The following is a 27,051-nucleotide window of genomic DNA, read 5'->3' as shown; positions in this document are numbered from 1 at the left end:
ACCAGAATGTGGTTTGTGCCTGTTGAACCTTGCCTCATTCCCCTCCCTCAGAGCTCAACATGGGATTTGTTTTCTGTGTATCTTTGCCCAACAGGTTGGAGTACCTTTGTAGACACTACCCTAAAGCATCCTCTCCCTCTTTGTGAGTCTAAACAATGCAACAAAAGCAAGCTATTTGCCAAGCAATTTGTTCTTGCCAAGGAGATTTCAGATCTTTCCTGTTACCTAGTATCTTCTCTTGGGAGAGATCCCAAATCATGGCCTAGTCAAGTAAGTTATGATTGTTTAGGTTGGAAGGGACATTTAAAGGGCTCACTTCCAACCCTACTAACACAGGCTAAGGTTTGGAGTTAGACGCATTTGCTCAGTGCCTCATCGAGGAAAGCTTTCCATGTTTCCCAGGATGGAGACTCCATCTCTTTGGGTCCCCCATTCAACATTTGACTACTTTTTTTGAGATTTTTTTATTTATTTAAATATGTTAGCACCATTTATTTTAATGGTGCTAATCTAATTGCCTCATCCTACTGCGGTTAAAGGAGAGCTGCCCTCACGGTCCTCCTGAGCCATGTGGAAAGCTGCCCATCTTCCTCACCTTGTAACTCATCCTTCATGATGCTCGGGCACTGAGCTTCCAGGATTGTGCTATTCCTTCCCAGCAGCTGACCTTTGCTAGGAAAAAAAAAATCAATAAACAATCAATGTTCACCTTTCTAAAAATAACATTTGGGGTCAGGCCTCAAATTCCTGCATCAGAAGTGAACGAACCAGAGAACAGAAGCCAAAGGGCAGCTTAAAAACGTCAAGGGGCATCAGAGCACACTGGGAATAAGGGAGTTAAGGCTGGTTTTGAGTGAGTTGCTGCTCTTCCCATCACTGGAGTCAAAGTCAGTGCTCATGCTGATTGTTCCTGTACCCAGCATCGTGTTACTGTGATCTAATTTGTCCGCACAGGGGAACTCCTATCTAGGGCAGCAGCCAGTGCCTACGTCAGGGGGCTTGGGTTACCGTGTCTTAAATAGCTGGCTCTCTTGCCCTGTGTAGGACTGGAAAGGGAAGTGGTTTTTCATAACTGGTGCTTAGAAAATATCCTATGTTCTGCCCTGGAGGGCTGTCAGAGCAGCAGAACTCGGGAATGAAGTAGTGGTTCACTCATCAGCCATAAAAAGTTGTCAGGGCAGGAGTGCACTGTGCTAATCCAGGCTGCCATTCAGCTCCCTGTAGCCAGGGAGACAAATATGAATTATTGTTCCAAAACACCGGCTGTGAGAGTCAATAGATAGCTGCTTTGTTATGTGTGGCCTTCTTCCGTGCGTTATAACCTTGACCTGCAGCATGTGACAGGACCAGAAAAATAAAAGTGTCTTCCTGGGCCTCCCGCACATCGCGCTCCTCCTGCAGCAGTGGCACAGCTTTGCGAGGTGCTAAATGCTTTCAGTGCTGTTTCATTGCTGCATGCACAGCCTAGCCTGGAGGTTACCTCGGTGAGTTGTCTGAAGTTGGAGACTGCTCTGCTTGTCCTTCAGCGTCCTCTCTGTGCTGCCCAGCAGAAGCCTTCTGCAGCTGCAGTGGCTGGAGCCGGTCAGGCTGGGAAGCCTTAAGTAGCTTCCTTGCTCAGCTCAGACAGAGCAGGTTTCTGGGGCTTTATTCACACCTCTGGTTGCCACCAAGAGGGGATCTCAAGAAAACCCAGGGCATCAGAAAGCCCTCAATGCCAGGCACATGTTTTCTGTCCTTTGGGGCTGCTCAGCCTCCTTTAGTTCCCTCCACAAACCTACTCCATCCCCAGCTTTTGTCCCTGCAGAGCAAGCTCTGGAGACCCACTGGAACAATGGAAACTTCTGTTGCCAGAACAGAAACAAGGATTTGAAGACTTTATCAACAAGATAAAAAAGAGAACTGTGGGGTTTTTGTTTATTTTTTGTTTGTTTGTTTTGTTTTTTAAAAATTATGCTGGTGAGCCCTTGTAGTCAAGGCTGGTGTGTTTTAAACAAACACACTTGCGGGTGTGGCAGAAATGACTGTACAAGTCTGAACCCAGGTACCTCATTGTGCAATTTGCTTTGTACTAACAAACTTACTGCGTTGACTTCTTGCTTTGGTGGAGGACTTAGGAGATGTTGGAGCATGTTCATTGTGAGCTTTTGCTTTTTAGAAGGGCCCAGTTCTTTAAAAAGAGCCACCTTATATGTACATGGATTGAAATTATTTCAGTGGAATAGTCTTAGGGAAAAAATTGGTTGTTCAGCCTTCACTTTTTGGCCACATTTCTGTCTTTCGTTGAGTACAGGACTAAATCCAGCCACGTCCTGGCCAGACCACTCTGTTTAAAAGGTCTTTAGAGCATTAGGACAGATGGCAAGCCCGACGACTGCGTAAGTCTCAGACTTACCGAGAGCCTTAGGGAGCTGTTGGACTATTGCAGATCGTGGTGGCTTGGAAGGAGCTGCGTTATTTCCCAGCTGGGCAGGCCACCAGCCAGAGCACTGCTGATCACTGCAGCTCAGCTGACAGCTGCTGGGGTTGTGCTAAGCTGCGTGCCATGGAGGGGACATAGGGACAGAGCATGGGGGGCTATGCTAGCACAAGGGGTTTCAAGCTGGAGCCAAGCCTGCCTCTGCCTTGCAGGGCTCTGAAGCAAGCCATGGGGGTAAAAGCAAGCTCCTGGCTAGAGAGTGGCCAAGTGAGGAATAAGGGAAGGGAAAGCAAATTTTGTTATTATTACTTTGCTGTTGTTGAGCAAGTCCTGCCTCCTGCCAGAGCCATGAAATCTGCACAGATCTGCTGTGCATGAAGGGTCACTTTGCTCTGGGAACAAGCCCTGAGGACCAAACCTGGGTCCTTGCAGAGCTCAGAGGCAGAGAAATTCTCCTCCAAGTGAGAAGCAAAACGCCTCAGGGCATTTTGCCACATGAACATGCCCTCCTGCTCCATACAGACACCCATCCAGCACCTTGCCCAAAGCCCCACTAGCATAGAGGAGAGGGGCTGCACAGACAGCGTCCCTGCCTTTCTGCAAAAGAAGCAGCATGGATTTCGTTTTCCAGCCCAATTTTTGCAGTCACAACTTGGAAGCGCTGCTGTCGGCTCTGTCTGATTTTACGGCCACGCTGGAGCAGAGGGAAAGGGGGGGAAATCCTGAGTCAGGCAGCACGCACGGGGAGTGTGACCCTGCTCAGTAACCAGCACCACCGCCAGCCGGGGAACCCTGCCTGTGAGGTGAAAGCACTGTTTATTTAAGATATTTCCCCTGCAGGTGAATTTCCACATCTCAGGCTCGCTGGAAAGGGGCTGGCGAAATAACCGCAGGAGCCACTTTTGGGAAGTGGGACGCATCCAGGCCGCTTGGTTGCAGCCCAGCGACCTGCGGCAGGTAAATACAGGCTGCGGTGTCAGAGCAGGGCCAGGTCAGGGGGATTTGCGGGGTGAAATATTGGTTAAAGGCGAGCTGGGGGTGGCGAGGTGCTGCAATAGGTCTGGAAAGGGGTTGCGAGGGTGTAAAGTTACTGCTGGCGGCAAGCTGTGGATTTTGGGGTATTAATATTGGGTAAGGCTCCAAGCTGGAGCTGCACTTTTATAGCCCACTGAACGCTTTGCCAGGGAGGCAAACACAGAGCAGAGGACGAGCAAAGGGCAGGACGAAATCACTCCTTTAATGGCAACGAAATAGAAAACTGGTGAACCAGGAGAGCCGCGCTTTTTTATGAGACCACAGGCACAGTTTCAGGCCTAAAACACACATTTCTTCTGGAGAGCTGGCCCAGCAGAGCAAACCTCATTTGCAACTTGGCATTAATACCCCAGTATCCAGTGTTACCGTAACTCGAAGTCAGCAGAGGTCTCAGAGGGACGGATAGCTTTCAAGGCTCGTGAACTGACCCATATATCTTTCAACTGAAAAAGCCAGGAACTTGTAAGTCAGGGAAAAAAAAAATAATAAAAAAATCCTGGCTGTTCTTCTGGGGTAATAAATGGACTTTACAGTTTAAACGTGCTGGGAGTACCAGACTCAGCCCGTCCCTTGCAGCCTCTGGGGCATCCACCTTCAGCATCCCCTTGCTTTTATTAGATCCTAATGTTTAAATTGAAACATTTATTACCATTTATTACCCCTGAAAAACACCAAATTCAGCCCATCCCTTGCAGGAACATCCTGTCTGGGGACCAAAGACAACACAGGGGCTATGCTCCCTCATCCAGCAAGGAGAAAATGGCAAGAAAAGGTGCATGAGGGGCATCGTGACAGGCCAGAGAGGGGTAGAGGAGGTCGGGGGAGAGGTTTCTCTTCCCATTTGCTCTGAAATTTGGCTGGGCCAGGCAGTAACGCTCCACTCACACTGCCTGGCAGCTGGAGGTCTTTGGAAAAATAGAGGCAAAAAGCAAAAGGCGGCAGCTGCCCTCCTGCCTCGGGACTGGTGGCATGCAGGGGGAGGATTTGCCTTTTGGCCTTGCAGGTGCAGAGCGTGTTTCATGCTCCTTTGGGCTGAAAAAATCCTGATGTTGCATCTCAAAGGCAGCAAGAGAGGTTTTGCCTCGCTCCACCAGGCAGGGGCATTGCCCCCAGTGCAAGGTGCTCAGGGCTGCACGTGGGATGCTGCCGCCCTCACAGGGCTGCAAAAAGAAGGGACAGCGAGCCAAGCTGCACAAAGGTAACTTATCAGTGTTGTTTCTAAGCAAATATGAACTGGTGGCAAGTTTATACCATGTGAATCCCTTGTGCTGTGCAGCTGCGTTTTATTTTCTTTTTGGTAATTATTTATTTTAATCTGCTCATTGGGATGCCAGGGCTGGATTTGCTGCTCTATCAAACCACAGCCTGGGAAACAAGCTGGCTGCAGCAGATGCTGATGTGCTGTAGCTCGAGGCTAAGGGGATTTTGTGCTTTCTGCACAGCTTGGCAGGGCGATGCACGCCCCGGGCACCGCTCGTGTGTTCCTCTGTGCCTGATCTCCCCTTTGGGGCTGAACCTTGCACAGCCACCATGGAATGTGCCATTTCTGTACAGCCTCTAGCCAGAAGTCGCTTAAAAATAGCTCATGTCCACAAGCTTCCCCTGATTGTAAGCCCAAATGTTGCAATCAAAGTTTTCCTTGAGCCCTTTCCAGCACCTGTTTGCCAAACTCCTCTTCTCAGGGGCTGCTCTATCAGCTTTCCTGTAAAGGCTGCCCTCATCACAGCATCTCTGGCAGCTGCCCAGGGAATTAAGGTGACTAATGAGCAACGAGGCACAGGAGCTGGGAGAGGGAATTGTTTGGTATGAATGGATTACACGTGATTCACGCCATCCCAAGTGACCTGACTGCAAAAATGCCGCATCCCCCATACCGCACTTTTGCAAAGTTTGAGCAAAGGGAAATTTCTCACGAGTGTGAACAACTTGGCAGCAGATTTGCTGGCTGGAATACAACTGAGCTGGCTTAGGAAGCTGAATTAAGGCAACATGTTAAACCAGGCACCAGGCAATACAGTGACCTGATCAAATGCATTATAGTAAGAAGTATACAGCTCAGTGCTTTCCCACCTGGAAAATACAGCTTTAAAGTACTCCCTCTGTCATACACAGAGATGGAAGTAAGAAATTTCAGAAACTTTCCAGTAGAAATGGAGGAAATTTCCAATAAAAATAGAAAACCAGTGTTTGATCTGGGGTTTATGCCAGAGTCTCAGTCTCAGTGTTCTGACACCGTGGGAAATGCTGTGACCTCTGGGATTTTGGAGCAGACTTTTGGTTCCCTTTTTTTGGCTAATGTTTCCCCTTCCAGATTTGTGTTCTGCTAAATCTGGTTTCTTGCCTGCATAATCCTGGTTTTGATGAAACCGTGTTTTTAAGAAGCAAAGAAAGTCCCCAGTGAGTGGTGCTGAGTCCACTCATAGCCGTGGTTCCCCAGGGGCACGCTGGGCAGCAGGCGGCCCCACAGGAACGGCAAAGCCTCCATCTGATCTTCTGCCTCTCTCCAACAACAGACCTGGTGAGCGAATTTGAGAAAGCATTTCCCCTTTTTCAGTAAAATTTTCAGCAAACTTCCCCAAATTTGGCTGGCATTGCCCCCCAAGGGAAAACGGAAATCCCAAATTTATAATGCTTCAAATGGATGCTGTGAAGCAGGTGGCTGACTTCTGCTCCTGATTTCCCAGGGCACTGCATAGAGGTGGTGGGTTTTAGGTGCACCAGGGGTGAGCTGCTATGAGCCAGCCCTTTCATCACCCCTTGGTTTCTGTCCTTTTAACACAAACCCTTATTCTTTTAAAGAAAGGAACACTGAGAGCGATGTGGGTCTCCAGCACTCCCCATGCGTGATCCTCTTGGCTTGGCAAAAGGCAGCCCAAGGCCACTCTGAGGAGCTCTGGACGGATGGACATGCCATTATGTACGTTGTGTGGCTGTCATCTGGAGGCTAACATAAGTAAGTTCCTGTTCCTGAAAATATAAATACACATAAATAAACTGTTTTCAGGAAGATGCAGAAGCAGGTGTCTGAGAAAAAGATAAAGCTATATAAACAAACACTGCCTGCTGTAGTACTCCAAAGGTCTCATCTACTGAATAATCTGGATATGACGTCACTGGAGAGCTGGACGAGACCTGGCAAAAAGAAATGTTCTCACCTCGAAACAAAGGCGAGCAAATCCAAGGGCTTGGAACCAGCTCGTTCCCAGGCTGCCTGGCCCTTGTGACCTTCCTTGCTCTCTGTTACATCCATTTCCAACAAAACCTTTTTTTTCTTTCTTTCTTCCCTTGTCTTTAAACAATATAATGGATTCCCCTCCATCCGAATTTCAGGAAATGGCTCACTGGAGAGGAAGCGCTGCGGCTCTGCTGGAGCAGATTCCTGCCTTCAAGCCGAGCGTGCGCGAGAAAATGATTGGGCTTTGAAAGCAACCCCCCAGCTGGAACAACACGTTGCTGCTCCGGTCGAATGTCATCACAGATGAACTGTCTTTCCCCCTGAAATCATGTGAGTAGTCCCAATGGTCCTCGGATAGTGCACTGATAAAGGAAATGGAAAAGCACAGGAAAAAAAGTGCTCATTCTGCTAGGAGCTGAGTGTTTGAGCCCCAGACCCTCCCTCTTCCCAGGGCCAGGAAGGACCAATGGCTCCTGCCTGCTGAAGGACCTAATGTTAAGCACTTTCCATACAGAAATGTAATTTCCATTTTCCTTTGATCCCCTAACACTCAGATTTATTGGGATAATATTTCATAAATCGTTTACTTTGAGGATTATATTAGATGGAAAAAGCCCAGCAAGAATGGTGGTGGCTAGAGATGTGAGTTCAAGAAAACACATGGAAGAGGTGAATGGGAATGTCACTGCTGAGATGGGATATTTATTTTTTTAAGGTTGTCTTGGTCCCCATAAACCAGGGCTGGTCTAAGGCAGCAGATGATGGGGACATTTTATCAGGGATAAAAGTGATAGGACAAGGAGTACTGGCTTTAAACTAAAAGAGGGTAGATTTAGATTAGATATAAGGAAGAAATTCTTTACTCTGAGGGTGGTGAGGCACTGGCACAGGTTGCCCAGAGAAGCTGTGGATGCCCCATCCCTGGAGACATTCAGGACCAGGCGGGATGGGGCTGTGGGCAGCCTGGTGTGGCAGGAGGTGTCCCTGCCCATGGCAGGGAGTTGGAATTAGATGATCCTTAAGGTCCCTTCCAACCCAAACCATTCTGTGATTCTATTATGGGATGGATCCTGCAAATCATACGACTAGGTTCTTTTATTTCATAATGGGTAACAGCAGGTTCTTGCTGATGGAAATTCAGCATCACTCAGGTTTGAGGTCAGAGCATAGCTATTCATGCACGGAGACGTGGTTTGCCGGTGATGGTTACCTCATGCTGACAGCCTTTAATTTAATAAATTCAAACCAGGCTGACTGAACACATAATGGTGGAGACTCAACAGGCTCACTTTCTCAATGTCATTTCTCAGCTCAGATCTTCTTGTTCCTCCCTAGCTCTCACAGGGCTCTTGTCTTCAACTGTGGTTTGCAACAACTTTGAATCTGTATCAAGTCATTCCCCTTGCCGTCCCCAAATATCTTTCTCCTGAGGCATTTGATCACGCCCCGAAACCACTATCTGAACATGGTTTATTTATTTTTGTTTCTTTTCTGATTGCTCTTAAAATAATAAATGGGAATTACATTTTCAATCAACAGTCCACCCTAGGAAATCTGACTGCCGGACAAGTTTGGCTTTGAAATCCTTACAGAGGCAGCAGGTAGCAGCCACCCTGCCTGATAAGAAGGCTCTGACGTATTGTAGAGCAGCTCAGCAAACAGGAGGCTCAGAGTGGGGAGATGAAGGAAAGCCTTCAAAAGTGTAAAAGGCCAAAAGAGGATGAGCCTGGATCAAATGAGCTGTTTGAGCAAATGTCCTCGGGGGTTCATCATAGGTGGGCTGGGGGATTTTAGGGGTGCTGGTGTGTCCCACGTTGTCCTGCAGCAGCTGAACACACTCTGAAGGCTGTTTCCATTCTACAGGTCTTGTTCTCCTTTATATAGGGTGTTCAGCACATTCATGAGTGAGATTATTACATTGAGCTGGGAAAAGACCTCGCTTTTTGTTAAAAATGCATTTTCCTACGGCTGCCCAACCTCTCCTCTCTAGCCCCAGGGGAAGAGCTCGGGCTGGTCCCTGCTGAATTTTCAGCCTTTTTTCACACACCTTTTTTCTTTCCAGCTATTCTCTCCATTTCCCTTACTGTGAACTTTACTTCTGTGGTGCTTTTACTCAGGTGGGCAGCCAAGCTCCACCTCAGCTGCTCTCTCACTCCCCCTCCTCAAAGGGAAAGGGGGAGAAAAATACGATGCAAAAGGCTCAAGGGTTGAGATGAGGATGGGGAGATAGCTCAACAATTATTGTGACAGGCAAAACAGACTCGGAGTAGGGAGATAGAAAGATTTATTGCCTATTACTAACAACCTAGAGAAGTGAGAAACAAAGGAAAGAAATTCAAAACGCCTTCCCCTCATCCACCCTTTTCCACCTCCCCCCCCCGAGCGGCGCGGGGGAATGGGGGTTATGGTCAGTCTATAGTGCTTCATCTCCACTGCTCCTTCTCGGTCACTCTCATCCCCTGTGCCGTGGGGTCCCTCCCACAGGATGCCGTCCTTGCGGAACTGATCCGCATGGGCTGCCCACAGGCAGCAGCTCTTCAAGAACTGCTCCCACACGGCTCTGTACCACAGGGTCCATCCCCCAGGAGCAAACTGCTCCAGCCTGCGTCCCCCTCAGGCAGCAGCTCCCCCTAAAACCCCCTGCTCCTGCATGGGCTCCTCATGGGCTGCAACTCCGGTCCGGGGCCTGCTCCAGGAGGGGTCCTCCACAGGCAGCAGCCTCCGTTGGTGCAGGGCCACCTGCTCCACCATGGTCTCCTCCATGGGCTGCAGCGTGGAAGCCTGCTCCACCATGGTACTCCATGGGCTGCAGGGGGACATCCTGCTTCACCATGGGCCCCACCACAGGCCGCAGGGGACTTCTGCTCTGAGGTCTGGAGCACCTCTCCCCCTCCTTCTTCACTGACCTTGGCACCTGCAGAGCTGTTTCTCACTCCTCTCACTCTCCCAGCTGCTGTGTAGCAGCGTTTCTTTTTTTTTTTCTTTTTCTTTTTTTTCCCTTCCTTAACTCTGTTCTCACAGAGGTGCAAACAACATCACTTATTGGCTCGGCTCTGGTCCTTACCTAACACGGGGCAGCTTCTAGATTCTTCTCACAGAAGCCACCTGTATAGCCCCCTGCTACCAAAACCTTGCCATGTAAACCCACTACAACTTCCATAATGGTTATTCAGCACGGGGCATAGGTGAAAAGCCTTGAGCTAATTCAGGCAGGGTGTTTATTGATCCCTTGCCCAGGGCAGTGGAGGAGTCCCCATCTCTGGACGTATTTAAGAGACGTGTGGATGTGGCACTGACGGACGTGGTTTAGTACTGGGTCTCGGTAGGCCAACTTGGCCCGATGATCTAGAAGGTCTTTTGCAACCTCTCTGATGCCGTAATTCTGTGTTTCTATTGCTGCCTATTTACACAGGCTGGGACCGTGCACCCCAGGCCTGCCAGCTTACCTCAGTGGCACAGCTGGAAACTGAAAAACTTCCTGAAGTGAGCTCATACTTTAATTTCAGCAAAGATTAAAAGAAAACTTGGTTTATTTATTGAAGGAACAGACCCAATCACAGCGTCCTGGCCACTGTATCTAATCTGCCTGTCAGTGGCAGAGGGCACTGCCCATGCTTCTAGAAAGGTTGCTGCTGGTCCTGGGCCAGACTCTGACTGAAACGTGTTGTATGGGGAGCTGGGTTCAGGACATTGCCGTGTGAGCCTCCACGACAGACTGAGCACACGTAGCCATTCTTTCAGAAGGAGGGTGGACATATGATGACTTTATGCTGTCATAACCCCAGAAGTCATCCAGAGAACCTCTTCTTGGCATGTGGCCCTAGAAAAGCACCAGGCTATTCTGTCAGCTAAGGTTTTTGTATTTTGTTTTAAAAATGGACAATTCAGTACTTTCTGCAGCCTGCTAGAGCACTGGTGTCTCCAGCAGGGGTTGTAGGAGACAGTTTTGCTATCAAGGTTGTTGTGATTGCCAGCACCTGGAGGTTGCCAGCACCAAAGAACATGAATAAGAGCCATAAACAAGGGCTGGAAAAGGGAATAAGGGAATGGTTTAGTAGGACAGCACTACCCCTATGGCTATCCCCCTCCCAAAAAAAAAGAAAAAAAAAAGGCTCAAAAGAAATGACCAACTTTCCAGTACAAAAGGCAGCCACCTCCCTTGAAAGCATCAAGTCTGTCCCATTTTGTTTTTACAAGTTTGAGACAAATAGCTAGAAATGCTTCACAGGCATGAAGGACACGCGGTGAGATGGGGAGTGTTGCACCAAGACTCTGTGTGCTGGAGGTCAAATGGGTTTTAAGGTTATGATGAGCTTGTGGAGTCGCTTGCTATAAACCTAGGGACAAAGGTGAAATATTACATCTTCTGTGCACTGGGGAATTCCCTCTGAAATTCCCCAGAGATGAAGGGAATCCCTTTATCCATTTGGAGTTATAAAAATATTGATTTATTTATTTTTATGGTTTGTTTTGTTTTTCCATAATCTTCCAGAAGCTTTGCAGAGCTGATGGCTGCACACAGTGACCCAGCAGCAGGAACAGCCAGCGGGGCTTTGCCAAGATGCACCCAGTGTTTGCAGTGAGGTGATGTGGAGATGTTCACTGCCAGGGTTTTTGGGCATCATGTTATGTAATTACCTGGGCACAGGCTGTGCAGACACGTCTTCAAGGAGATTACCAGATGTCTTGCAAAAACCAAAGCACCAATCTAGACTTGCATGGGGTGGGAACGCTGTCAGGGCAGGTTTTTGCCAGGAAATAGTTTGGGGCTTCTGAAGGTGTGACTCAAACCCTAATTAAAAGCATAAAAACCTGTGTGCATGAGATGGGGTGGAGATGGCAGTGAGGTTAGAGTTGGGATCCTGCGTTTTGGCCAACAGAGGGGGACAGCAGTGGGATGGGAGCAGGGGCAGGTAACAGCATAAAATTTTCCTGGAGTTATTTAGAAACTTGTAACAATTTTGTCAATACCTATGTTTTCAATAAGTTTCCAAAAAGAGAAGGAAAGACAACTTTAAAAATACTGTTTTATTTAATTAAAAACTCCTTAAATCAATGTTTGTTTTTTGAAACATAAACACACTTTTCCTTGTTTTTTCTTTTTTTTCAGTATTTTGACTTTTTTGATTTTTTTTGACAAGTCGGACCTGCCCTCAAACAGAAGCAAAAGGAGCACTAGAAGCATAAGCAGTCTGCAAAGAGAAGTGAAGCGTTTGGCTGTGAGTTGCACAAAGTGCCTGGGGCCAGCCCAGAAGAACTGGAAGGACTGGGTCACCCCAACCCGCACCTATACACGTTTTTATCTTGGTTTTAAGCCCGGCCATATTTTGTTGTTGTTGTTGCTGATTTCTGCCCTCCTCACCCCCCTCAAACCAAAAAATGGGCTCTTTGCCCAAATCCCACGCAGCCCAAGCGGGCTCCTGAAGCACCGGGAGCTGCAGAGCAGTTTCATTGCTGCCCAGCTTGGTGGGTTCCTGTCCATGTGTCCGTCCTGAGCAGCCCAGCACCGCAGGGATGGACACACAGCCTCTGCAGGAGCACAGCTCCCTCTCATGACTGCACAGCACATCAGCACTGCAATGAATATTATACTAAATCTGAGTGGGGTTGACTGATACACCTGTGTGTCAGCCAGCAAGACTCTGACTTTATATTGCTGCAAGATGGTTTTGAAATCTTCATTGTCCACCTGCCCCAGCTGCGGGTGTCTCAGATTCACCTCAGAAATACCTAATTTCTCAGGAATAGCCCCACTTGCATTGCCCAAGCAGCTTTAATATGTGAGTTTGGGTACAGACAGGTTGTATGGAAGCACAATTAGATGAGTTTCTTCTGCTCTGCGGCCACCTCCAACCTCAGAAGTCACTTTCAGCTGCTGCTGGATTTGTCCTGGGCTTTGGGATGATCCCAAAACACCTCCAGAAAGAGGAAGGTGGGCACTGCAAGCAGGTGAGGACACGGATCTCCCATTGCCATCAGCCCCACTGCATCACCCCATGTGCGATTTAGGCTGGGGAAAGATCCTAAAACTGCCCCCATGGAGACTTTGTGTTGCTGCATGGACATAAAAATCCAAGAAAAGGTTCCTCACCCCAACCCAGTCTGTCTGTGCAGCATCAGCGCTCAGCACTAGATGTCCTTGCGGTGCCGTGCAAGGATGTGACAGAGGGGATCCTTATCGATGGATTGAGGGTCACTTAGTGGAGACGCTGCTAAAAATATCCAGAGCTGCCCTTTGGGGTGGGAAAGCCATAGCTGCCACACAGGCCTGTTGATGTCTTGTGGTGAAACACATTAAATTACAGGGATTATATTAAAATGGTGTAAATTAACGGGTTTATGTTGCACTAGGGACAGGCTAGAAAACACATGAGGTCAGTTATAAAAAGGTAGTAATTTATTTGGATGTAATAACTCCAATGGGTTTTTTAATTGGTGTTCGTGACCACACACAGGCTTATGTAAAGCTATCAATTTTAAAGTCCACAATCCTTCTTTCTTTGCTTTTTCTACTGTTATATATGATCCCATATCAGGTGTAACAGGCATGAGAAGCAGGGGGTAACTGAAAGATCATCAAGAATGGATTCATTTTTTCCAAGGGTTTTTGATAGTTCTGGCATAAATTACATGTTGATGGGAAAATATTTTGCTCTGCTTTATGTGAATGTTATCATAAGTAATAAACTTGCAGGAATAATGCTGAAATATTTATTGCCTACAACGAAACAATTACAAGCTCTAGCAAGTCAGTGGCCTGCAACTTTAAGCAAGGGCAATTAGTTTTGCTGTTAAATGCTAATTTTCTCAATTACCAGAGTAACAAAGCTGTGTAATGCTCCCTTAATACTCAAAGCAGTGTGGAAAAAAAAGACTAATTTATTTCACAGCCCCCAGTAGGAGAAATTTCCCTACTGCTCAGCTGCAGGCTTTTTGCCTTCCTGCTAGAAATCCTCTTTGTTTGCTTCCATCCCTTCACCTTGAAATAACAAAACAAAATAAAACAAAAAAGCAACTTATTTCAAAATATAACGTACAAATATATTTGAAATTTAAATGAATTTTTACTTTAAAAAAAAAAAAATTTTTTTTTCTTATGATGGTAATTATTTGTACTGCTCTAGAGAAACACCCCAGAGCTCTGAGGGAGTCTGGGATATGAGAAGTAGGATCTCCTGGTGCTGCAGGAATTTTGTTCAGTCATTAGGTTAGTCCAGCTAATCTATGTATTTTATATAATTTAAGAAGCTTCAAAGAGGTCTGTGGGTTGCCTTTAGGAGTAACACCAGCACAACCTGAGCTCCTGCACTGTGTTTGGGCTCCACCTGCAGCAACCTGGTGCCTTGGGTGGGCTGAGCAAATTCTCAAAAAAAACTTCTTTGGACTTATCCCGCATCTTGGGATAAATCCAGCTGCTTTCCATCTCAGCTGCTGCACTGGTCCTCTTGCAGGAGGTGATATCTGAGTGAGAACAGTGCTTTGGAAGAGTTTATTGGGTTGTTTGGTTTCTTTGGTCATGAGCATAACCGTGTCATAAATGTTCACCTTTCCATTGCACTGTAGTCTTATCGATACTCTGCACTCACCATAAATCAGTTCAGGGGCTAAAGGAGCACCTCGGGCTCCAGCTTCATGCCTGGACCTTTGCAGGGTGGGCAGTGCTGCTCTGCTGAGCTCCCCCCGCTGCCCCCAAGCAGCAGGGTCACTCCTTCCCCCTCCCTCCATTGAGCAGCCAGATCAAGCCCACTCCAGCAGTCATTAGGATATTTTGCACCAAGCGAGGCCATGGGACCTGCCTGCTGGAAGGTTTTAATTAACTAAAACTCCCGGTGGTGCAGAGAGGGGCAGGGGGAAAGGCAGAATCCAAACCGGGGATGAAAGCTGCCTGCGCACAGGGGTCTGGCACAGCCTCTGCTCTGCCTTGGACCTTCTTTTAGAGGAGTCCCTGCATGTGCCAGGTGGCCTCTAGTCTGGAGCTTTGCCAGCACCCTCTGCCAGGATTTATTGGTGCTTTCTGCCCTCACTTCTCTCCACCTGTTCCTCTGCCCCCTGCCAGCTCCTCTAGCCCTTGAGTGCCCAGGCTTGGGGCTGACTTCCCCCTGCTCTGAGTGTCTGAAAAGTCTCCTGTCTAGATCTACTTAAGAAGAAAAACAAGAATTTAAATGAGGTAGAGCTGGGTTTGACGTTAATGAGAAATGATTTGGGTGAAAGCCCCGGAAACAGCCCCAGACTTCCAAGCTGAGTTATGAATCTTCATGGCAAAGAGCGGTCTGCTGCCAGGTCCCAGCTCAAACTGGGGGGAACTTGGGCATGGAGGGGGAGATGAAGTGATCGAGTGGCATTTGGGCAAGGTGGTTTCTTGGCTGAAAGAAGGGATCTTGACCTGTGCAGGTGAACACACGCATATTGCTATCACAGTGAATATCCTCCCAGCATGGAGTTGTGGGGTTAGCATCTTTGTCCAGCTGAGTGCCGTGGGTAGCTCTGTAGCCATAAATGCTGCAGTAGCCAAACTGATTCATCCTATAGGGGCTTTTGGTGGTATGGGGTCGGGGCCACATTTTATTTACCAGCAAGACTTCTTCGGTCTGCTGTCCTTACAAAGAGCTGCTAAAATTTAGGCGGGCTACAGCCATGCTGTAAGAACACTCCTTTTAGCCTAATAATATTATTATTAATAATAATAATAAAAACTGAAAGGATGCTTTGCGTTGGGGAAGGGGTGAGGGCTGTAGGGGGATGGGGTGACCTCCCCCACCCCCAAATTCCCCCCCTCTTCGGGCAGGGCAGGGAAAGGAGCGGGGAGCCCGCCCCCGCCCGCGGTGCGGAGGAGGAGGAAGAGGAGGAGGAGGAGGAGGAGGAGGAGGAGGAGGAGGAGGAGGGAGTCCCAGCTCCGGCATGAGGCCGGGCTGAGCGATGTGCGAGCAGGCAGCGCGGTCGTGCCGGGCCGGCGTGCACAGGCTGCTGCGCAAACCTCCGCCGGCGCTGCGCGGGCTGGACGGGCTCCTGCGCTGGGTGGTGGCCAGGATGAGCGACAAGGGCGTCGCCGACAGGGAGCTGCTCACCCCCGGAGCCTCTTCGCAGAGGAAGGGCACCTCCGTCATCCTCGATGTGAGTGCTCCTGCAGCCCCTCGGCTCGGGGGAGGGGGTATTTGCCCAGCCACCCGCATCCCACATCGCCGCCGCTGTCCCTTACCCCAAGTCCCGCTGCATCCCTCCCCGGCTCCGGAGTCCCCTTTGCATGGGTCCTGCAACCCCAAGCTCGGTTTGGGCATGGGAGTGCACATCCTCCTGCATCCCCCCACATCCTCCCCGACCGGATCCTGCACCCCAAAGACCGGTTTGGCATCAGGGTTTTTCCCCGGGTCCCACATCCCCGGTTGGTTGGAGATTTGGGGTGCATCCCGCATCCCCTTGCCCTGTACACCTCGGGATGATTAGGGGTAGGGAGAGCCTCGGTCCTGCATTTCCTGGACCAGCAGGGCAAGGGGTCCTGCACCCCACCTCCCGGGTCCTGCATCTCATTACCTGGGACCTGCACCCCCAATCTGGCTGGGCTTGGGGTCCTGCATCCATTTCCTTGGATCCTGCACTCTGTGAACAGTTTGGGATTGGGGATCAGGATTGTTCCCCGGGTTCTGCACCCCGTGGGCTGGCTGAGGATGGGGGTGAAGCCCGAATCCTGTAACCCCTTGCTGTGCATCCCTCACATTAACGGGGTCTGGGGGTGCATGCTGGGTCCTGCACCCTCCCTTTTCTTTGAGCATGGGGGTGCACCCCATGCCTTGCATCCTCAGTCCTACAGCCCCTGGGCCACCTGGGGATGCACCCTGGGTCCTTAATCCTGGTGTCAGCTCAGCATGATGGGGATGCAGGACTCAGATCCTACAAATGCCCCCAGCCTTGCAGCAGGGATCCCCCAGGCTCCCTGGGCATGGGGTGCACCTCAGATCCTGCACCCTAATGCCTAGCAGGGCTGCAGCATGGTCCCGGCTGCCTGCAAGGGACTTGGACCCGGGGCTCCTTTTCCCAGGTCTGGGGGGTACACAGGGGGGTGGCTGGTGCCTCTGCTGTGATATTTATGGACTTTCTGATTTGGGGGCTAATGAGGCTATTTGCACACAAATGAATTAGGAGACTGGGGGGGGAATCAGCCGGAGTGCAATGGAGTAATTACACAGCCTTTCCGAATGCAGCATCTAGTAATTAAACACAGGCACCCTCAGTGCCTAGCTTTAAAAATAAAATGTAGTGAATGCAAAAATAAGCCACCGAGGCATGGGCTGTAGTAAAGGACAGCTCGTGCTCTCCCCCAGCCCCTCTTAGGCAGGTGTAGCTCTGCCAGGTGAACCCTTGGCGCTTTCTCAGCAATTCACTGAGTTCTTTTCTGCATCCCCAGCATGGGCTAGCGAGGCTGAACCTCGTTACACATGTGACAGGCGTTTCGGATCCCTGAATGAACCAATTTGAGTGTTTCTTGAGCTGCCAAAAGCAGCTCGGAGAGCAGAGCCTGATGGATGGCCGTGCTGGTGAAGCGGGGCTGGGTGGCTGCAGGGAAATGCTGCTGCAAGGAGAAGCTGAAAGGAGATATGTAACTAATATCCTTGGGTCTTCTATGGGAGCTTTTTTTCCCCTCCTGTCCTGAGATTGCTGAAATCTTACACCACTCTGGGCTTCAGAACATGAATGCAATGGGGAAGCAACGTTAGCTTTATACCTAGAGACTCCCGAGTTAGAACTGTATTTCCAGCAAAATGGTACTTTAGCTGTTCAACTTTACTTTCTTTAAATAGATTTTTTTGTTTGTTTGTTTTGCTTGCTTTACACTTTGAGGTTTGAGCTGGGAAAATGAGCCATGAACCATTGGCAATATTAGTTCAATAAGCTCCTGAGCCTTTTTCCTGTTCACAGTGGGACTCAGAGCCCCTTTACACCTGCTGAAAGTAGAAATGGCTGCTGAGAGTGTTAGGTTTGAGGTTTCTTTCTTTTTCCTTCTCCTCCCTTAGATCCCGTTTCTCCCTTTTCTTCTGTTACAATAGAAACTGCAATTTAAGCAGTGGCTTTGTTGTAACAGGCTCTTCAAACACACCGTGAGAGCCTGCTTTAATACATAGAGTGAACAACCTGGGGAATGTGCATTTAGGTTAATTTTCACACATTAGCAGGAAAGTAACAAAGATCATGCTCAAACCATCAGGGATGAGAGCAGATTTTTCCAATTAACCCATTCCTGCTCCTGTGCTATGTGGATGTGCTCGGGAGGCTGCAGGTCCCAGCTCCAGGGCTGTGTCACTCCTCTAGGGCTGGAGTAAAGACCTGGGAGATTTTGTGGCTTAATCAGCATCCACATCAGCTGGTGGTGCTCTGCAGGTGGTTCATCAGGGCTGGGGAAGGTGGATTAAGCCTGGTTTTGGTTATGAAGTGGGTAAGATGGAGCTGGTACTAGTGGTACCTTTGTCACTTCTTCCTCATCTGTTCCGGCTTTCTTCTGACTTGAGCAACCCCAAAGAATTTGTTCTGATTCCTCTGGACCATGGGGAAGACTGATGCTCAGTGGAAGTTTCCTTCTCCCTTTGCACCAAAGAAACAGAACTGGGATGTTGTGGGGTGAAAGGAAGGGCTGAGGAAGAAGGAGATAGAAAGAGAGGGTCTGATGTCTTCTGCTGTCAGCTTGGAGGATGAATCCTAGCTTAGGGCTACTTCAGCATTTTTCTTTTGCTTGTGTCCTTTCAGGTGAATGTTTAAAAAATAAAAATAAAAAAGGTTTAATAGTTCAGCTTGAAGTCATAGATTTCCAAGTGCAAAAATAGATAAAACTGCAGATTAACAAAAGCCTAGTAACAAACTAATGGAGAAGACAATATAAGTCCTCAGCACTTCCTAAAGCAGGTGGCAAGTAAAACCAGGAGTGGCAAATGTTCTTCAAGGGTGGTGGTGGATAAAGCTGAGGTTGTGTTTAGTGGGGAGCTCATATAGTGTCCCTGGGTCCGTCCCCATCCCAATCTCACTCACGGGTGATTGTCCCTGGGTGTTTGCATCCCACGTCGGGATCACACGTGGCTGCCCCATCCACAAGAACCAAATGCTCTGGATTTGCAGCGTGTGGATTGCTGGGGTCTGTCCCCAGCTTCTGAGACAAGACCACAGTGATGCTGTGGTCTGCACCAGCTTTCTGGGCTGCTTGAAGACGTTCTCTATGGGCTCTGAGCTTCTGTCCTGCTTCACGAGGACAAAACCCCTTTTGAGAGGAAGCTGACATTGCCACGGTGCTACTCATGCCACCGTAACCACACATGGGTTTTTCTAGTCCAGAACAAATCCGCAAATATCCTAAGACTGATAAAATGGAAAACATGGGTTGGAGGTTGGAAAAACCTATATCAGATCTTATTTGCTGTGTGTGAATAAGTATACACATACAATATAGAGCTGAGGTTTTTGGCTCCCAAGGCGTGGGAAACGTCTAGACAGGTATTGCTCTGTCTGGGAGTACTTCGGTTCTTATTTACAGACTGCTCTTACTCATCTCTTCCTGCCTTTCCAGTGGAAACCAGCACTGGTAACAGTGTGACCCACAGCGGGTGTCAGGGCTGGGCAGCATCACTGAGCTGCCCCTTCTGATTTCTGCTGGAAAGAGCTCGTGTCCCCCCTGGCTTCACCAGCAGTGACTGAATGTCTTGTGGCCAGCACTTTTAGGTTTTAATTTAAAAGCCCCTGAGGAAAACAACGCCATTGCTTTCAGGTCAGGTGAAGCTATTTCTTGGAGAGGTTCACTGAGAACTAATTCTGACCCTCATCTGTCCCCTTCTTTCTCCAGCAAGGTCATAAAGACTGCTTCAAACCCAGCTCTCCTCTTCCGCCCTCACTTACGTAGCCAGAGCTGATTTACACTTTGGCCCCGTTCAAGGTGTTTGGATAGTACATACCAAGATAATACATACCAGGCTTGTGCCAGGTGTGTGTTTCCAGATGTAGACTCCCAAATTGGCATCGTTTTCTGACTGTTTTGTCAACGGTGCCATTTCTAGTGCAGCCCTAGTGCAGAAGTAGCATCCAGTGCTGGATATCTGATAACATCAGCAGCAGCTCCTGCCCCTCTTTTGTAACCTTGATTTATGAAGCTAGGTGGTAAACACAAAGGAGGAGGTAAGAGGGAGAAGTGAAAATGGTGTTAGCTGCTTTTCTTGTGGATGTAAAAAAGCCTGTGAGCAACACAGAGGCTGTTGGAGAGGAATTTCCTTCCATGAGGATGTAAGACCTTGGCTCAGCTCCGAATGAGGTGTCAAGACCTGTAGGGAAGGGAACAGAAAGGAAGAACAGGGGTGTGGGAGCATGGTGAAAAAATTAATCAGGCTTTTACATCTCTCTGGGTGTCTGGATGCTCTCTCATCCGTAGGTTTACCTCTCCAAGGAGGCTTGGATCCTGTTCGTGCTTGATTCTGCACTGAGATTATCAGGGAAAACAGAATTCTAGCTCAGCTGCACTCTTTATTTTAAATCAACAGCATATTAACCTGCTGAAGGAATAATAAACTCTACAAACCCTGTAATAATTCCTGGGCTTGTTAGGGGAGTGCCTGTGTGTGAATTTAATAAAATTGCCAAGAAAACCTCCCTCAAGTAGCCTCCAGTGTAGCTTTTTCTAATCCAAGAGCTCAGAGAAGGCAGAGCTGAATGTTTAAATTTGAAACCATCAATTTTACTTCAAGTTTATTATTACCACCAGCAGCTTGAATTGCTTACTTCTGCCAGATATCTGCAGTAGCCAGTTGAGAGCAGAGTGGAAATAAAGACAGCCATAGGAACTCCTGAAAGATGCTGCTGCCTCAAAATCTTGTAGGGTTTTTATCCATCTAAACAGCTCGGAAATGGATGAAGCATGCTGCAGACAGAGCTCTGCGTGCATTGCAGGAGTAAATCCTATAACGTGGGCTAATCTGGCCCATGTTATGGGATTCCTCACTATGCAATGTAGCTTGTGCTACAGAAGCCTTGCTTAATAGATCTAAAGCACGGCTGATGGGGGGATGCCTGGTGTAGTAGATTTGGGACTGGATCATTTCTTGTTGACCACCTGCAAGCAGTGCATTACCCCAGTGATGGGGGAAGTGGGGGCGATGGAGCAGAAAGAGCAATCTGGGCCAGGCTCGGTGGTGCTGCTGCTGCTCCACTGAGTCTGAGCAACTTAATTGCTGGGCAAAAAACTGCACCAATGGGGTCACTGGGTGCTGCTGCTTGTTTTAGTTTTGCCCTTTAGTGTAAATATGGCGTCTTCACAGAAGCAGCATTTTTGGCAGCACCAGCAAGCTATCACAGAGCGTGTTATATCTTTATCAGCCTCCCGATGTTCATTCATACCTTGATGCTGCCTGCCTGTGTTGACAGATGGCTTTGTCTTACATTGCTTTCTCTCCTCGTGTCCTATTTTAATTTTTGTGCGTGTAAAATTTTCGTAGTCCAATTAAGCTGGAAGAATAAATCTTGTTCATTTACAGTAAAAGCTGAACAGTTTGGTCCTGTAGATAAAGCTTGGTAGCTGATGTGGTCCTCCCTTAACAGGTTTGGCCATGAAATCTTGGTGCTTTTGCCTTAGATGTAGTTTAGCACATCAACTTACAGCCAGGCTGATTCCCTATTAATAGACAACTTTATATATATATATATATTTTTTTTCCCCTCTTTCTCCAAGAATTCATTGCGAGGTTGGTGGCTCCACAGGACACAGCACCATGGGTTGAGCTGTTCTCCCACTTTAAGCCATGTTTTACTTTTGTTCTTGCTTTCCTTTTCTCCCTCTGACTGTTGTGCTTAGCGGGGTGGTGATCTCCCACAGCACCTTAAAATAGACGTTGCTGCTTCTGTGTTAGAATTTATGTAATGCCTTTGTCTCCGAGCAGTGGGAGCAGTAACAAAAGGATGTGGCGATGAAATAGAAAACCCTGAAATAATCAGCATCCAGAAAGCAAAGTGCCTTGTCTGGAGGTGTTCACTGGGAGTGAGGAAATGGGGTGTCCAAGCCTGGAAAAGAGGAATGTTTCACAGTCCAGGCAGGGCATAGTGCTCATGGCCGAGTGACGTGTGCCAAAACCCTGGGAATGCCTGAGGTCCTGCTTGCCCAGCCCTAAAGAAGGATTCTTTATTCTTCCATCCCATAGACAAGCCATGACTGGTCTTTCTAATCTCAATGAAGTCCATAAGCGTGGGGACAGGTAGGATTTTCCCCCTGGACTTCTAGCTGTTCTCGGAAATGGGCAGCCCAAGAGCTGTGGTGACAAGCCCTAATCCTTGTAGGGCTCTTAGGGCTCTCCTGAAGGCTGGCACCCAGCTGCTTCCACCACGTGCCTCAAGCAGAGGGCATCTGCTTCTGCCCAAGTGTGCCAGAAAGTACAGCTTCGACCTTGCCCTGTCCAGCCTAGGGCTTCTGGCAAAAGAATGATTAATGTTGCTTAATTAAACCATACTCGTTTAACTAGCACATTCTGCAATGCAATTTGTCTCTTGGGTTTCTTGTGCACAGCAGTTTCTTCTCTGGCTTTTTTTTTTTTTTTTTTTTTTTTTTTTTTTTTTTTTTTGGAGTGATTCTATGACCCAGAAAAGAAGAGATTGCATTTTACAGCTGCCTCTGATCTGTCCTGCTGGTGCTTTTATTCCCTCTGCAGGGAATTTTCTTTGTGCAGCCAAAAATCTCTGCTCTGGCTCAAATTAATAGGGTCAGGTCTGAAGAGATGATAATAAAGTTTTTCCTTTTCTGTCCAATTTATGAGCATCTTAATTTTTCGGTAATTTACGGCCAAGCTTGCACTAGCAGCCATTTTTAGCAGCAGCCTGTAAGATCTCAGCCCTTGCACAAAGCTTTTGCTGTTAATCGTGTTGTGTCAGGGGACTCGTCCTAAGATTAGACTAGTAAGAAATGCAGCAGTTGTTTTTGCTGCCTTCTTCCCTGGCAAATTCCACTGTACTACACCTTCTTGCAGTTTTTCCTTCTGAAAAGTCTATCTGGTTCTTCTCTCTGGGCTGTTCCTCCACACAGTAGTTTTAAGCCAAAGTATAATCTCCTTCTCATGCAGGAAACTTGCTTAAAAAAATAAAATAAATAAAAGCCAGGTAAATAATTTGAGAAGTGCAGAACTCTGACACTTGGTTTAAGAGATATTATTGATGCTAGAGAAATTGGCTGTGCTGCTGGTGTCACTGTGTGTGTGTTGGACCTATGCTTTTGGCTTTCTTCTGCAAAGGGGATGGGAAATGAATGAACTGCTGGAGCACCCACTGATTATTTCCAAAGCTGACCGTGCCGATACTGTCCCTAGGTGGTGGTTGACCATTTTATGGGGCCAGGGGCTGGGTCTTGAAAGGGGTGGGCTCCACAAAGCATTTGAGATGGCTTGGGGGGAGGAGGGGGCTTAACTGCAACCACAAACCCTTCCAGCTGACCCACATAGTAAACATTCCTCTCTTTCTCTTTCAATTCTAGATTTTCAGAAGAGCTGACAAAAATGGTAAGTCTGAACATTCACATTTTGCTTTTTTTTTTTTTTTTTTTCCATTTAACTTCTGTCATTATTATTTTTTTCCCCAGATGGTAACATCCAACTGTTTAAATGCCGTTTGGTTTCCTGGGTCTGACACTGATGCCGTTTAAGCTTTGGAAGAGATTTTGTCATTTCTTTGGCTGAGGTATTCTTAGAGCAGACGTGATACTAGTGTGCAAGTCTGCATGGCGATATCTGCCAAATTTGGGGCAGCTTTACAAGCCTGAAAAGAACATCTTAAAAACTGAATCACAGCTAAGTGATAAACGAGGATCCTTCTCTTTGTAATCTTGGAGTAGCTTTGTAAAATGGGCCTAACCTGTGAAAATTTGTAGTTTGGTTCCTGTTGGACTGGGCACACGCATCAAGGGGCAGTATGCATTTATGTTTATTTTTGGTTTATGCCTGTTGAAACCTGAACAACTCAGCTGAAGCCTGGTCTTGCCCTAGGATGGGGAATAGCACAGAGATGTCTCCATTAAATGGTTTGGCATCGAGAAAGGAAAGAGTGGGTTTGCTGTGAGATAACATGGCTACAGGAAAAACAGGCAGTGGGGTCCCATTCAGCCCTGCTCCTAGCTAAATCCCGAGGGCCTGTCTCTATTCTTTCCCTTTTGCACAATGAGAAAATCAAATATACATTGAGACCGTGTGTGTTTGCAGAGGGATGTGTGGGAGGCTGTGCAAGGAGCACGGAGGGGAGCAGGGTTTTTCCCCTACCAGATTTAAACAGGAGACACTTGATTTCAGAAAGAGCTGGTAAGGACTATCGCTGCCACTGGCCTGTAAGCAGTCAATGCCCTGACACCACAATAAGATCCTGAAATGTATTACTCAACTAAGCTGAGCAATAACACAGTACAAGGAGATGCTGAGGGGGCTGACATGGGGGGAGCACCCTAAGTGATGCTTGCAGGGAAAAATGAACTTCTGCTCTTGCCACCCACGCTGCCATACTTCACGGCCTCCTGAGCACTTAACTGTTGCAGTGATTTATTACTGGAATAAAAAATAATAAAAATGTTACTCTGCTGAACACAGCTCAAAAGGATGCATCTTAACATACCAGTCTTGATGCAGTTATTTCCAGTGGCTGCTTTTCAAACTCAGCCAAACGATACTGTGCTTTTATTTTAGACACAGTTCAATTTATAACAGCTGTGATAGGACTGGAGAACCAGAACTCAGAGTGCAATGTTTTGTCTTGGCTCTTTTACCAAGGCAAAGAAGGACGAGGTACCCGGATGCTTCTCCCTTTGTAAGGTTCGAGCAAGTGAACCACAGATAACAGGTGGGATTGCTTGGGCTGTGTGGAGAAGGCAGACAGCGAGCTGCTCAGATGCAGCCTAGTGCTTAAAAGCATTTTCTTGTCTTGCTCATCCGACCGGAGGGAGTTTGGGTTTGGGCAAAGAGGCAGAGATTAGCATCCCAGAGCTGACCCTGGGGAGTCCATCAGCTACCCTCAGCTCTGAAATGCCCCTCCATGGTGACTTGCATGGGCTGCCCTGCCCAGCAGATGTACCCAATGCCGCTTTTCAGCAGGTTTTCCCCATGTAAACCCATGTGTGGAGTGAGGGAGCCTGCATACGTGGCGAGACAGCTTTGGTAATAAGCGTTTCACACAACAGGAGGAAAAAAAACAACTGTTAATACTTCCCTTGATTTCCAGCTTATTGCTTGCCATCTGCAACATCTGCTGCAGAAATATGGGGCACACCGTGTAGTGGAGAAGAACTTCTGGCTCAGCAGGGAGATGCAGTTTTGGGGATGCTGAGCATCCAAGCATCTGTTCACCCCAACATGGGTGCTCCCCTGGGTGCTGTTTGCCTGAGCATCAGACAGGGATGCTTGCATGGCTCAGAAATGGAGCATTTCTTGTCTAGATCACAGAATATTACAACAAATACAGGTCTCCAGTGACGTATCTGCCACCTGGTCACTGTTAGTGCTGTGAGTGTAATGGGGGTGGGATGATGTCCCAGCACCCAGTCGCTTTGCTGAGGTCTGCAGCCTTCTCTTGCTGCCATTGTAAGCCTCCCTGGGGCTGGCTGATGTCAGAGGCATCTCCCACCTTAGTATATTTTAAAAAAACATTGAGTTCAGAGGTGCATTAGGCATTGCAATATGGTCTGGGGAGGTAGCTCAGGCTCTGGGGAGCCCACCTCGTGCTTCATCAGCTCCAGCATCACAGCTGGATGCAGAGTCAGTGTATAGAAGACAAAGACATGCAAACAGCTAGTAGGAAAGAAGAAACTGGTGTTAAAATGAATAATTTAAACGTGTAATATTAGTGTGTGACATGTCCCCACCTTATAAGGGTGCTTCAAGGAGAGAGATGCTAAACGTGATACATTCCTGTGCTGTTCACAAAGCCAGGAGACTTCTGAGGAAGGAGTTTTCTGTATATTGGCTTCTATTCCCATTTCTTTTGGTGCAGTCAGCCTCCAGCTTCATTGCTGGCCAACAGAGCGTGGTTCTCCCCGTGGAGAGAGGCCAACGGGATGTACCTTTTCTTTTCCATGACCTGCTGTCACCATGTAGTCTCAATTCAGCTGGCAGCCCTATCCCTCTGCAGGCTCCTCAAGGTGAGGGGCCAGCACCTGCCACTCCTGGTGCCCTGCTTTGGCAGCTATTCATATTTGCCTACCTCTTGGCAATGGGGCTTGCTTCACTCTGTAATTAGCCCAGCATGTTCCTCTGCAGCCTTCGGGGGTCACGGCTCCCCGCAGACTCCCCTCCAGCACCCCATGGCTCACAGCAGCTGCTGCAGGAGGCATGCAGGGATATTTCTCTCCCTGTGCCTTCCCTGCAAACCCTGGCTCAGAGGTTTCCAGAGGCAGCTGTAATATCTCTGTGTTTTGTATCCCTAGGGATAGCCTTTTCATGACTTCCTCTGACATCCTGGCCTTTAATTTATTGATTTGTTGAAACTCAGCCTCTTCATTGCTTTACCATTTACAGCTCCGAGGATCAATGGGAGCGTCAGCTGACTGCTTTCATGTCCCACCAAGGGCTGCCCATGTGACATACACAGACTTCTGCTGAAAAAATGAAAGTCTTGCATTTCAGGTTTTTCTCTGAATCCCAGGAAGGGGTCCTGAGCTCTAGACAGGCTGCAAAAAACAAAAGCTCCCAGGTTCTCGAAATATCATACCCTGTTACCAGGCTTTGGCTGCCTCCACACCTGCGGAGGCTCTTGTCTAGCAAGGACTTTGCTCCCTTTAATTAACCATCTGTGACAAATCATTAGCAAGCACCATGTGACAGCAGCACCCCAGGGATGGAACTCCCAGGGTAGGCAGTGCTGGCAGCTCCATCCTAAAGCAGCAGCTTTTGCTTTCCTCAGTTGTGCTAAAGCTACTCTTGGAGATGAGACCTATAGAAATAGAAGGGAAGAGCTCAACTTTTGCCTTCTGCTTTAACTGCAGCAACTCATTTAACTCTTTCCATCCAGAGATTAGGTGCGTAAAGGGTTGGCTCAAGTTCAAAGTTGTTGTGGTGTCCTCAGGTGAGGGTCTTTGCAGAGCTATGGCCCTGCTGGTGCATGCCTGCTGGTCCTGACAGCAGTGTGAGATGAGTTTTGGGTGCTCAGCTATGCTGCTGAGTTTGTTCCCATCTGCAGAACGTAAAAGATTTGCTCCATAACTGCCTCTCCAGTTGAAATTGCAATATAGAAGTTCCCATGCTACTCCTTTGTGTTATAGGCTTAAGGAGTTGTTTTATTTTATGTGCAGCCTCTGACAGTCAGGAGGTCTTGCATTTGGAAGTCTTTTCAGTGTCTTGACACTTTTCAGCCTGGTAAAAGCGGTGTGTGTGTGGTGTTAATGCAACGTGGCTAGTTCAGGCATGGTAATTATGGAGCCTGGCCATGTGAACCCAGAGCTTCTCCTCCT

General features: G+C 48.1%; 1 protein-coding gene across 1 annotated transcript in view; it reads left to right on the top strand.

Annotated features, from left to right (window-relative positions):
- Window positions 1-15,542: 15,542 nt before the first annotated feature.
- NECAB2 (N-terminal EF-hand calcium binding protein 2) overlaps window positions 15,543-27,051 on the top strand; it is a gene marked incomplete at both ends in the record, with an annotated part of 57,839 nt that continues 46,330 nt past the window's right edge. The window contains 2 exons of the mRNA XM_084294452.1: window positions 15,543-15,737; window positions 23,101-23,125. Coding sequence (XP_084150578.1) covers window positions 15,543-15,737; window positions 23,101-23,125 — 220 coding nt within the window. The remainder of the gene's footprint in view (window positions 15,738-23,100; window positions 23,126-27,051) is intronic.

The sequence above is a fragment of the Netta rufina genome (assembly GCF_964035555.1).
Source record: "Netta rufina genome assembly, chromosome: 13".
Taxonomy (NCBI): Eukaryota; Metazoa; Chordata; class Aves; order Anseriformes; family Anatidae; genus Netta; species Netta rufina.
This window is presented reverse-complemented; position numbering and strand designations above follow the sequence as displayed.